Source organism: Rhinoderma darwinii, chromosome 1 (assembly GCF_050947455.1).
Source record: "Rhinoderma darwinii isolate aRhiDar2 chromosome 1, aRhiDar2.hap1, whole genome shotgun sequence".
In the NCBI taxonomy this organism is placed as follows: domain Eukaryota; kingdom Metazoa; phylum Chordata; class Amphibia; order Anura; family Rhinodermatidae; genus Rhinoderma; species Rhinoderma darwinii.
The window spans coordinates 177,239,354-177,251,869 of record NC_134687.1 but is presented as its reverse complement, the minus strand read 5'-3'; the positions used below and the strand labels follow the sequence as shown (position 1 = coordinate 177,251,869).

General features: G+C 43.7%; 1 protein-coding gene across 2 annotated transcripts in view; it reads right to left on the bottom strand.

The window, feature by feature from the left end:
• Positions 1-12,516, bottom strand: part of CENPE (centromere protein E) — a 107,512-nt gene that overhangs the window by 30,910 nt on the left and 64,086 nt on the right. For both annotated transcript variants that reach the window (XM_075860612.1, XM_075860613.1), the window contains 8 exons: positions 7,174-7,473; positions 5,823-6,092; positions 5,479-5,583; positions 5,130-5,381; positions 4,760-4,864; positions 4,382-4,654; positions 3,338-3,652; positions 2,423-2,587 (listed from right to left, as the gene is read on the bottom strand). In XM_075860612.1, the coding sequence (XP_075716727.1) occupies positions 2,423-2,587; positions 3,338-3,652; positions 4,382-4,654; positions 4,760-4,864; positions 5,130-5,381; positions 5,479-5,583; positions 5,823-6,092; positions 7,174-7,473 (1,785 nt within the window). The remainder of the gene's footprint in view (positions 1-2,422; positions 2,588-3,337; positions 3,653-4,381; positions 4,655-4,759; positions 4,865-5,129; positions 5,382-5,478; positions 5,584-5,822; positions 6,093-7,173; positions 7,474-12,516) is intronic.

Here is a 12,516-nt window from a genome sequence, read left to right as displayed (position 1 = left end):
TTCCACCAGCACGTCAAGAAATGCCAAATGGGTCATGCCGCACTCCTAGGTGAACCGAAGGTCCAGTTCATTTACATTAAGATGTTGTACAAATTTGTCAAAAACTGATTCAGATCTATGCCATAATATAAAAATATCATTGATGAATCTATACCAGCAAAGGATCCTAGAGCACCACTCCTGGTTTACATCCACAAAATATTCTCCTTCCAGCCCAGGAACAGGTTTGAGTACAAGGGGGCACACGGGCTCCCCATAGTCGCATCCCTGAGCTGGTGGAAGAACCGACCATCGAAGAGAAAAAAAGTTCGGTGTCAGCCAAAATTCCCAATACAAACTCTTTGAGGCCTGAATTGATTACCTCGTTTCTAGGAAGCTTCTCACCGCCAATATACACAAATTATGTGGTATAGAAGTGTACAGAGCCTGCCAATAATATCTGTCCACCCAATTCAAGGCTGTCCACCCTGAGGTTAGTTGTGTCACGCAAATATGAGGGTAGGCTACTCACAAATGGTCTTAAAATTCTATCCACTTATGGATCGATATTCTGACCTATACCCCCTATTCCGGAGACAATTGGACGTCCCCAAATGGGCAGTCTTTCTGTGCACCTCGGGAAGAGAGAGTAGAAAGTAGGTATTGTAGGAAATTAGTAGTAGAAAGTCTTGCTCTCAGAAATTAGGCCTTCATTATTTCCCATCAATAGAACAGCCTCTAGATCCTGTATAAATTCTGGACTAAAATCCCTATCTAGAATCCTATAGCAGTGTCCTTAACCCCTTTCCAACATTTGACGTATCCATACGCCAAAGTCGGGTAGGGGGAAGTACGGAACGGGCTCACGCAGTGAGCTCGTTCCATACGATGCCGGCTGTATGTTACAGCCGACACTTCAGAGTAACTAGCGGCATCGCGCACGAGCGCGATCCCGCTAGTTTAACTAGTTAAATGCCGCGGTCAATACCGACCGCAGCATTTAAATCCTCAGAAAGAGGGGGGCGACCCCCTCTAACAGCTCATCACGCCCCCCGCAACCACGGAGGGGGGGGGGGGACGACGATGGATGCTATGGCTGCCTGCCCCCAGGTCCGCCATCTTTGTACACCTATTAAGCCGTGCCTCTGGAAGGGCTTAATAGATGACTGGCAGAATCACGATATACGGCAATACATTAGTATTGCAGTATATCGTGCAAGCGATCTAACGATCGCTGGTTAAAGTTTTTTTTTTGTGTAAAAAAAAATAAAATATTTAAAATTAAAAGTTCAAAAAATCCCCCTTTTCCCCCTAGAGCATAGTAAATAAACAAACATAATTGGTATCGCCGCGTCCGTAAAAGTCTGAACTATTACAATATATCATTATTTAACCCGCACGGTGAACGCAGTAAAAAAAAATTCTAAACGCCAGAATGTCTATTTTTTGGTCACCTTGTCTCCCGCAAAAAATGAAATAAAAAGCGATCAAACCATCGCAATTACACAAAAATGGTATTATTAAAAACTACAGCTTATCCCGCAAAAAATAAGCCCTCACACCACTTAAAATAGACAGAAAAATCGGAATTTTGGCGACATAAAATAAATTTTCTTTTTTACACTTAGGTTTTTACTTGTACAAGTAGTAAAATATAGAAAAAACTATATATATTTGGTATCGCCGTAATCGTATTGACCCGCAGAATAAAGTTAACATGTTGTTTTAATTGAACAGTGAATTCCGTAAAAACGGCGGGTGAAAAACCATGGCGGAATCGCTGTTTTTCTTCATTTTCTACCCCACAAATAATTTTTTTCCCGTTTCCTAGTACATTATACGTCAAAATAAATGGTGCTACGAAAAACTACAACTCGTCCCGCAAAAATCAAGCCTTCATAGTACTAGATCGACGAAAAAATAAAGACGCTATGGCTTCTGGAATGTGGGGAGGAAAAAAATAAAATCTGAAAAAGGGCTGCGGCGGGAAGGGGTTAACCAATGTTAGACATTTCCTGGTATGTCTTCCGGTCCACGACCACTACATTCCCATCCTTGTCGGAGGGTTTAATTGTGATGCCATTGTCCTGCACTAGGATCATAAGGCTCCTGGTTTCTTCTTTAGTAGATTTGCTTTACTAAGACGAAGTCTAGCAAGTTATCGGTGTGGCATGTCTCCTAGCAATAGCAATTTTTAATTTTTAGAGTAGTAAATGCATTTACTACCAAGAGGGGAAAAAGAAAGAAAAGGCTGCAATACCTGTAAATCGCCACTAAATGCGTGTTGAATATTCAAATTGAGCAAGTGGAAAACGTAGGGGGAGCAGCGCTCATATGAGCGCTGAACCCCCTTCTAAACAGCGAATAGGCGGGGGTCCCAGGAGTCGGATCCTGACCCATCAGCCATTGATGGCCTGTGGTAACTGATTTGCAATAGACTTACCTGGTGTAACTGCTGCATTTGCAGTTGCAGAGAAGATACTTGCTGTAACAGGTTATTTACTTCATTAACTTTCTCAACTAGATGTTCATTCCTCTCCTCACACTCCTTCTCGACAGCCTGAAGTTTTGTCTGAGAAGTGATCAGGTCATCTTGTAGCTGTGCAACCTAGTAAAAAATCAGGCCATTTAATACTGTACGTTTACCATGAAGTATAAATCCACACGTAGCGGAATTAGGGCAAATCTGCGCCGAAAACAACACAGTTGGATTATAGGCGTCAGCGGATTTCCCCCTAGGCACTTCAAAGCATGAAATCCATAACAAAATTGACATGCTGTGGTTTTTCAAATCCACATTTTGCTGTGAACGCTGCGCTAATTTTTTTCTACACTTCAATGGCATGGGATTTTAAAAGCCTCATCCACATGCATTGTATTATAAATAATTTATCATTTCTGTTGCAGAATCGGCAAAGATAAAAAAAATAATTAAGGTATGCAAACCCATGTAGTGTAGCTTTAAATTATAATTTATTTTTTTTTCTTCATCTCGGCATTCCATGTATAACTGAGAATTGTGGCGACAGCTACACAGGAGGCCTTATTTTGCTCTTTTAGTGAGGAGTTAAAATTTTAGGCTGATAAGCAATGGGGGAGGGGAAAAAAAACCCCCCACCAATAAAGTTTTTTTTTTTTTCCAACAGCGTTTGTTGCCGACTGGAAAATGGACTCTATTTCAATCTGCATAAGTAAAAATTACACTTCGAAATCTAGAGAAAAACAACCAGTGTCACATTTTTTCACTTCAATTACAAAAAATCAGAATGTACCCAAGCAATCACCAGTCTGCTAATGTGACATCCGAACACTCATTTATTACACGCGAGGTAGCAATATGGATTTACGGTATACTTACGGCTTTCTCTCGATCTTGCAGGCTGGCATATAGATTTTCTTTTTCACTTCGTGCTCTTTGGAGCAGCTGCTGGAACTGCTCCTGTTCTTGGTGAAGAGACGACACTTCCAGTTCATACTGCTGTACCTGCTTTTGTAGCGCAACTTCATCCTTCTCCAGTCGCTTGGTGGAAGCATCACTGAGGTGCATCTTCTCTCGCAGTTTTTGGAGCTCAAATTCCAGTTCATCTAATTGGCTAGTCTTCCTAATTTGTTCATCGGCTAAGAGGTTATGTTCGTGTTTTAGCTGCTGTATTTCCTCCCTCAATTTATTAGCCTGATTTATAAACAAACAAATAAAAAGTGTCAAATTTCAGAAAAGAACCTTCAACTCTAAACTTTAGGAAACTGCATTAAAGAAGAACCAAGGAAAGCGCACAGGGGGTCAAAGAGGACTCCGCTCAGCAGAGCACTGCAACTTTATATCAACCCCCCACTGATCACAACTAGGTTTTGTCTCCTGTGAAAATGTAAAATTAAAAAACAACATGTCCAGGTTCTGGGCTTTTTGTGGTTTTGTTTTTATAGTGATGACCTCCCCACAGAATAGGACATCAGTATGTAATCGGTGGGGGTCAGACACCCGGACCCCACACCAATCAGCTGTTCCAGCTGCCAGAAGCAGAATCTGTGCTGCAGCTCTGCTTCTATTTAAGTGAATAAGAACAGAGCTTCAGTAAGCCAGCACGGCCGCTGTACAGTGACCGGAGCCATCTGATTCCAGCACCCTAAGGCAGCCAGAATAGCTGATGTGTGGGGTCCGGGCGTTGGACCCCCACTGATTATATACGGATGACCTATCAGTATAAGAAAAAAATAAATAAATAGCCCCAAGGCTGGACAAACCCTTTAATGTACGAATACTTGTAATTTGCAGGTCAGACAGTGATGTCTTCTGTATTTGCAGATCTTCGCTTTAGTATGGAAAGGACATGCAAATAAGGCCAATTCTGTACTACACTCGGTGGAGGGGGTTTTGTTCGATCACAAGTAATATAAATTGTACCTCTTCTTCTAGGTTTCTCTTGCAATGCTGCAGGTCATCCCTTTCGTGTGTAATACTTCTCATTTTGTCAGCGAGTTCAAGTATCTTCTGAGACGCGGCTTCTCTTTCCTTCTCGGATTGTTTCAAGTCAAAGTCTTTGCTCTTTAAATCCTCCATAAGATGTTCCATTTTAGAAGTCAGATCTTGTTTAGACTGGTCAAAAATCTGTCCGTCTTCAACAGCTTCGTTGAGGAGAAGAATCTTTTCTTGCAATTCTCTCTCTAGTGAAGAGGACTTTATTGAAGAAAAACCAAAAAACAAGGTGAACGTCTCCAGAAAGATTCAACTGGGAGGAATATGGTTCATAATATTAAGTGATTAACAATGCCGAATGAATACCTTTTCTTCCAGCAAAGAAACCCCATTGATCAGCTGATCTACCCTTTCCTTCTGCTGCTGAAGTTCTTCTTGAGTCCTTTGAAGCTCATCTTGCGTTTCTGTAGACTGCAATGTAAGAGAACAGTAGAATCAAACCGCAATCCCAATACGCTACTGGAAACCGCTGAACTCTGAAATATTGGTGGTATAAGTGTAGATTTTCTTTAATAATTTTAGCTAGCTTGAACGCATATTAAAAGAAACACATGAGAAAATGCAACTTCTTAAATAAACGTGTCTACAGCCCCTATGCAAACCTATGTTTCCATGGTTACACACTTTAAAACAGACCCAGCAATTATATTTTTAACTATTTCTTTGCCTCAGGTACCCGTTTTTGTAGTTCTTCCTTTGTGAGCTGCATTTGGTTCCTCTCCTCTGACATAGTTTCCAGTTGCACAGTTATGCTGAATATTTTTTTTTCAGATTCTCCTAGAGCAAATTCTTTGTCCTTGATCTCATTGTGAAGCTGCTCCAGTTCCAATACCAGTTTCTGCTTTGACTGCTCCAGAATCTCTCGCTCACTGCCGGCTTCCTTTAAACGCAAAAGCGTTTCCTGCAATTCGCTCTCTGCTGAAGAACACTGGGACAAAATAAAAGCACACACAAAAATGCAATAAGATCACTTAAGTCTGAATGCTTTAAGGTAAGATGCAATATTATCGCCCCACACACTATACCTTTTGCTCTAAAGAAGCAATCACACTTGTTAGATCGTCTACTTTTTGTCTCTGTTGCTGAAGGTCATTTTGTGCTTGTCTAAGGTCATCTTGAGTTTCAATAGACTAAGAAAGAAACAAGAATATTCAAACTGTTCACAATTTTGTAGGGTAGCAGGTCGTAGTTGATGGAAAAAAAAGAACATGAACTAGTAATGTATTAAACGTTTCACAAATCTCTCAAAATAAACCTAGTGATAGTGAATGCTTAAAACGTAAATGTTAAAAAAAAAAAAAAAAAAAAAAATCAACCTTTTAATTTAGTACAAAAATAAAAGTAGAGGATGAGGAAAGCCAGAAAATACCATCTCCACGTTCTCCCGAAGGTCGTCCTTCAGTTGGTCTCTTTCCGATAGCAGGCTCTGGAGTCTAATCTTCAGTTCATCCGTCTCGTGTGTCAACATTTCCATGTGTTGCTGGAGACTGAAAAACTTTTCCTCAATGTTGGATTTCTCATTTCTCAAGGATGTGAGCTCTGCTTCATTGTCCTTCAAGTTCTTATCCAACACATGGTTACAAATGAGCGGCACTTGCAGAGCCTCTTGCTCAAGAATCTGATGGTTTGCTTCTGTGTTCTGCAATAATATATTTAATATTTCAGAAGACAAAATATATTTTGGATGTTGCTCATCTTCTCATGACAGCCATTTTGCAGTTTCAAAGCAACCGTCCGATGCCGCTTTTCCCCATTAAAGAGAATAGGGAGGAGGCTGCACCGGTGTGCGTCTCTCTCAATTGACTTAAGTGGGAGCCACAGAAAGAGTTGAGCACTGCTTGCTTGGCTCTCTTTTTGTAACTCCCATAGATTTCAATGGAGAGAATTGAACGCAAGCGTAGCCATTAAATCTGCCAACGGGGGCGGCAGGACAGGGTAAATGAGTGCCAGAGGTGAAACCTGCTCCTGCTCAGGCATTTATAACATATGCATATGACATTAATGCTTAATATGTGAATACCCTCTTAAAAAGGGGTTATACAACATTATAAAAAAACATGGCTAATATCTTCCAAAAAGAGTGCCACACCTGTCCACTGGTTGTGTGTGGAATTGCAGCTCATCCCTATTCAATTTAATGGAGCTCAGCTGCAATACCAGACAGATCCCATAGACCTACACAGTGAAGTTTCTGGGAAAAAACAGGCATGTTGTTCTAATACTGTCCAATCATTAATATTTAGGATCAAAATATAATTTAATGAAAAATAGTGCTAACAAACCAGCTTTTACCTTAAATCAGAGAACTTTACATTTATTCATCTTTATAAACCAAACAAAAACCTCTTTAAAAAGGCCCAGTTCAGTTTTTTTTGCACAGATTTTGACGCGGAAACGCCTCATTGATTTCAATGGGAGATGGAGGCTTTTTCTGCGGCGATTATTAGCTGCTCGCTAATACAAAAAGCGGCATGCTCTTTCTTGCTGCGGTTATGGCAGAAAGTGTTTTTCGCTGCGTACGTTGCCCGCAGCGCTCAATGGCTGTGGCCGAAAAACACGGCAAGAAAGTGCAAGCAGGTCAAAGTATGCATCCAAATTCCTGAAGGAATTTAAGGGCACATTTTTCTGCCAGCAAAAAAAAAACAAGAAAAAAACCAACCCCAAAAAACTGAACAGGGCCTATGAAATAGTAGTAAAAGAGATTAAGTAGATGCAGTTACCATCAGGTTTTCTTCAATAGATGCCATTTCCAATGTTAATTTTTCTTTTGTTGTGTTAAGTTCATCTCTCTCTTGAGTAACCAGATCCATTTGCTCTTGAAGAGTAGCAAGTAGTTTTTCAGTTTCCAGCTTTTCATTTTGTAGTGATTCCAGTGTCGACTGAGCTTCCATCAAAGTCTTCATCAGATCTCCTATCTCACATTTTAGACTTATGTGCCCCTGTTCAAGTTCTTCATTCTTCTGGATGAGTTCTTGGCGTACAGTTGCATTCTGAAGTACCTCTTCTTGTAAGCAGAAAAGCTGTAATGGATGAAAATTGTGCCACTTGTTAAAAGGTCACCAGGACTTTCTATGGACGTGTGTACGTGCGTGCATTACCCTTCCTAAATACATTGAGTTAATAAGTTCGTAAAAAAAAAAACAAAACCCAATTTTCATGTTAATATCCTTGGGGGACATAGCAGTGCCAGAGGGTGGTCGAAAGGACCAACGCTCCGCAGCTTGAAGTACTTGCAACCCAAGCTAGCATTCGAGGAAGCCAGGATTTTGAATTTGGTGAGACTTTGTGAAGGTTTGCACCGAAGCCCAAGTAGCAGCCTTGCAAACTTGAGCAACTGATCCTTGGCTTCGTACTGCTTAGGATGTACAGACAGCCCTCGTGGAATGGCCAGTAACTGAAAAGGCAGGAACCTTGCCCTTGGACCAAAGGATTACAGGATCACATACCTAACCCAATGAGCAAGGTTAGCCTTGGAAACGGCCAAACCCTTATTCAACCCCTCTCAGATCACAAAAGGTCAGAGGAGTCAGAGCATCTGAAAAATTCAGTCGCCGCAAGATAGATGCGAACGTCTGTAACCACATCAAGACAACGAAGTGTGCGCTCCTGCAGGTGGTACGCGAAGGGATAGAATACAGGGTGTACAATGTCATATGGAGACCACCTTCGGGAGAAAGGATGGGACAAGTTGGAACACTACCATATCCCTGTGGATCACCAGGAAGTAAGATTTACAGCAGAGCACCGCCGTTTGCAAAACCCATCTGATGGATGTAGTGGCCACAAAGAAGGCGACCTTCCAGAATAGAAAAGGCTAAGTGAGACGTGGAATGGCTCAAAAGGGAAGGCCTGAAGAACTCCCAGAATCCAGTTGAGATCCTGGGGTAGAGAGAGATGCTGAAAAGGAGGGACAGCATGAAGGTCTTCAACAGGAAACTGAAGACCAGCAAACACAAAGAGCAGAGACCTGGCCCTTTGGATCTAGGCCTGGACCTGGCTTCCCTAAACACAACTAAAGAAAGACAGAATTTTAGTGGTGGAGAACACATGAAGGGATTGAAACTACGTTGCTTACACCAGAAATCAGCATTCCACATACTGTGATACACTTCCACTGAGAAGTCTTGGCCTTTACCATTATCTGGATAACAGGTTCAGAAAGACCACAGAATCTCAACCTTGGCTTTTAACAGCCATGCCGTTTAAATTTAGTGGGGTGGAACAGTGGCCCTTAGGAAAGAAAGTCATATCGTGGAGGTAAGCGCCATAGGCATCGGCAAGTAGATGGACAAGGTCAGCATACCAGGCCTGGGGGCCGCTAGGGTGGCCTGAACATGTCTTCTGCCTTGACCCACTTGAGAGCTCTGGGCAGTAGTGGAATGAGAGGGAAGAAATACAGAAGAGAACTCTACACAAGGAGAGACCAGGGCGTGAATGGCAATAGCCCTGGGATCCCCAACCCTGGCCACATAGGTTGGAGCCTTATGGTTGAGACAAGATGTGAAGGAGGTCAACATCTGGAATGTCATATCTCCGGCAACTTCCTGATGAAGGGACCATTACCCCTGATACAACGTCCCTCAAGTGGGGAATTCAGCGGCACAGTTGTCCACACGTGGTATGTAGTCCCAAATGAGCTGGTATGAGATTCTCTGCCCAGTGGAGCATCGCTGCTCCTGGTGTCACTCTGATGGTTTTGATAGGCGATCTCTGTGGAATGGTCGGTCTGGATCCAAGTGACCCTGGCAAAGTGCTGTCCAACGATCGAGTGCCAGGACGATTGCCCTCAATTCCAGAAGATTGTTCTGCAGCAGCGCGTCAATCTTTGCCCTAAGCCGTGAGAAAGCCGAATACCACCCTCCAGCCAGAAAGCCTGGCATCCATCAAAATGACTAGCCACAGGAGAGGCATAAAGGACTGGCCCTGGGATATGGCTGGGGAGGTCTTCCACCAGAGCAACCCATGATGAATCCATGGTGGCAGGAGAATGGACTTGTACAGGGAATCTTGGGATTTGTTCGAGGATGGTCTTCTTGATATGCGTCGTGTGACATTAGGCATAGGGAATAGTCTCAAAGGCAGACTCCATCAAGCCCAGCACCTGCATGCAGAAGCAAATGGAAACTGGAGCCTTCCTGTTGTCGAAAATCATACCCAGGAGATCCATGTGATGGACTGGGACCAGAAACTACATCTGTTTTTTTACGATCCATCCAAATCTCTTCCAGTTGTCCAGGGTGATCCGGAGACTGAAAAGACTTCTCTCTGGAGGAGGCCTTCACCAACAGGTTGTCCATTTAAGGGACGACCAAATTCTCTGGCACAGAGAGGCACCATAAGATCGCTGGTGGGCCCTTGCGATAGCCATGTAGAGGTAGGCATCACGGACATCGATGGAGGAAAGGCAATCACCTTGCTCCAACGAGGCAACCACTGACAGCAGGTACTCCATACAAAACCCTTTCAGCACATACAAAGCCTATCACATTCTTCAGTTTCACGATGTGCCTGACTGACCCGAGGACTAGAAGATATTAAAAGTAGAATCCCTTGACGTGTTCTGATGGAAGAACAGGGACAAATCACTTCCTGAATGAGGAGAACACAAAGGGCCTGGATACATGCTGAAGCACACTCTGGGGTGGCCCCAAGTGGGGGAGGGGCAGGAAACTTTTTTTATTCTGTTGCCGCCATCTCAAGCATCCCCTATGTGGGTCAGCCATATTGCCCGATATGAAAAAAAAGTAATTCCCAAACCCGTAAAGGGGTTGTGTACAGTATTACAAAAACATGGCAGCTTTCTTCCAGAAACTGAGTCAAACCTGTCCACATGGATAGATGTGGCACTGTTTTTTTTGGAAGAAACCAGCCATGTTTTTCTAATCCTGGACAGCGTCTCTAGAAAAAGACTCAGTTGGGGAAACCCCTACAGGCAGAATAGGGCTTCTGGAACTTGGACTGGCTCTGCTAGGAGGGCTTAGGTTTGAAGGAAGGACGTCTCATCTGTATTACGGCTGATTCTTTTCCTTGACTTCAGAGGTGAAGTTATGAAAAAGGGACAAAACCTCTGAGAAGTTGGGAAGGCTGTTGGCCTCGAGGATGGTTCTTGGGTAAAGTGAGCTCTTGCCACCAGTGGCTGAGAAGTTTATCCAGATACCTACCATAGTAAATCTGCCCGTGGTAAAGGCATTTCCAGTCAAAGCATTCTTAGAGGCAGGGCCTGCTGCCCAGGACTTGAGCCAAACGGAGAGGAGTATTTACACAAAGCTAGCTGTCGCTCTGGCAGCAAAACGGACTGACTCAAGGGAGACCCCGCAGAAGAACTTGGAGGCAAGGATTATCTGGGAAGCCAGATCTGTAAGGTTCTCCTGCAGAGCTCCTTCTCGAATACCCTGCTAAAGTTTTTTAGCTCAGATGGAGCAAGCTTTACTGACCCAGGTGGACAATACTGGGTGCAGGGCTGAACCTTCCACCAGCAAAAAGGCAGTTTGGCTAGAGAATCCAGTCTGTTGTCAAGATACCAATCGCCAATATACCATATCGGACAGCTAAAGGAGTAGTGCTCTTGGACAGCCTAGACAGGAGGTTCCACCAAGGGAGAGCCAACTTGGAAACCAAATCCTGATGGCTGGGGAACAGCATACAGTATTTATCTTCTTGGAAGAGGACATTGCCTGTCAGAGCGATTCCATTCCTTAGAGGCGAGATTTTGACACTTGCTGTGGTTCAGAAAATCTGAGGCTGGCACTGGTGACGGCAGACACCTCTCCCTGAAAAGGGGAGGAAGTCATCCTTAACATGCAAGGTGTCCTGACAGCACCAATCACTTCCACCATAGTGACTATCCTTTTAGTGTCTTGTTCTGATTCAGAGGATACCCCAGGGGAGACAGACTGATCCTGCACCTAACAGGAGATGCTAGTAAAAAAAACAGGAGGAGCAGGACCTGTCCCTTGTGCTCCTGGGTCTCTTACGTGACCCTACCACGAGGAAGGCTACTTGAGACCATCATACTCGCCCTGTTTTCAGGTGCATGTAGGGTAACTTCACACTGAGTGGGGGTAGAAAAAGAGGGTTGGTTGACCAATATTCGAGTTAGCGCAGAGCAGAGGACTATCTTGTTTCCCAGCACCCTCAGGGGGTTAAGTAGACTGACAATCACCCTGAACCTGAAAAAAAAAAACAAAAAAAAAAACTGCTGCCGACCTGAGAATACGAATTAGCTCAGTGTCTGTGGGAAGAGTACAACCTGCCTGGGGCAGAGCAAACACTTTTCCTACCTGGTATCAGCCTACTAGTGGAAAAGACATTCATGGTCCTGTGTACCCCAATGAGATTAACGAGAAAGAGGTGTTTTATTGCAAGGGGATTGACATGAAGCTACGGTCTGATAACAGACATTTATGTCATACCGTAAGTGTCTGAGTAGGGGCAACACCTTTGACCTGCTTCTTTTGGGAGGACAAAGGGTGCCATTAACCCCTGTGGGGCAACATAAGCCATCCAGGCAAAGAATGGCACAATAGGGAGTGGAAGCAGGATAGACCTGGCTGCGTACATGTGCAACTCTTTTCATTATATTGTACAGTATATGAGTTTGGCGGACAGCCGAGCCAGTGTGAGCCTTTTATAACCCAACATAAAAGGGAACCTGTCATTATGCTGCCCTCGCTGACAAACACGCTGATTTCAGCGCTCTCTCATTTGCTTAAGTTAAGCCATTTTTGAAAACTTACTTGAAGAGCCCGGGCAGTGCTGCCAGAGATCACGCGTATTCATGAGCTGCTACTATAGTTCTGTCCACTCGACAGATGTCTCCCTATTACTTTGCATATGTAGGCATCTGTCAAACAGAGTGTGGCGGAGATCGGGGCAGCTCACGAATATGCCAGACTCATCTTTGGTGCCAATGTAAGTTCTCATAAACTGCTAAACTTAAGCAAATAAGTGACAGAGCGCTTAAATCAGTGTGTCGGTCACTACATTATGCTGCCCTCAGTGAGGGCAGCATGTCAATGACAGGTTCCCTTTAAAGAGAACCTTTCACCTGCCCATACATGTGC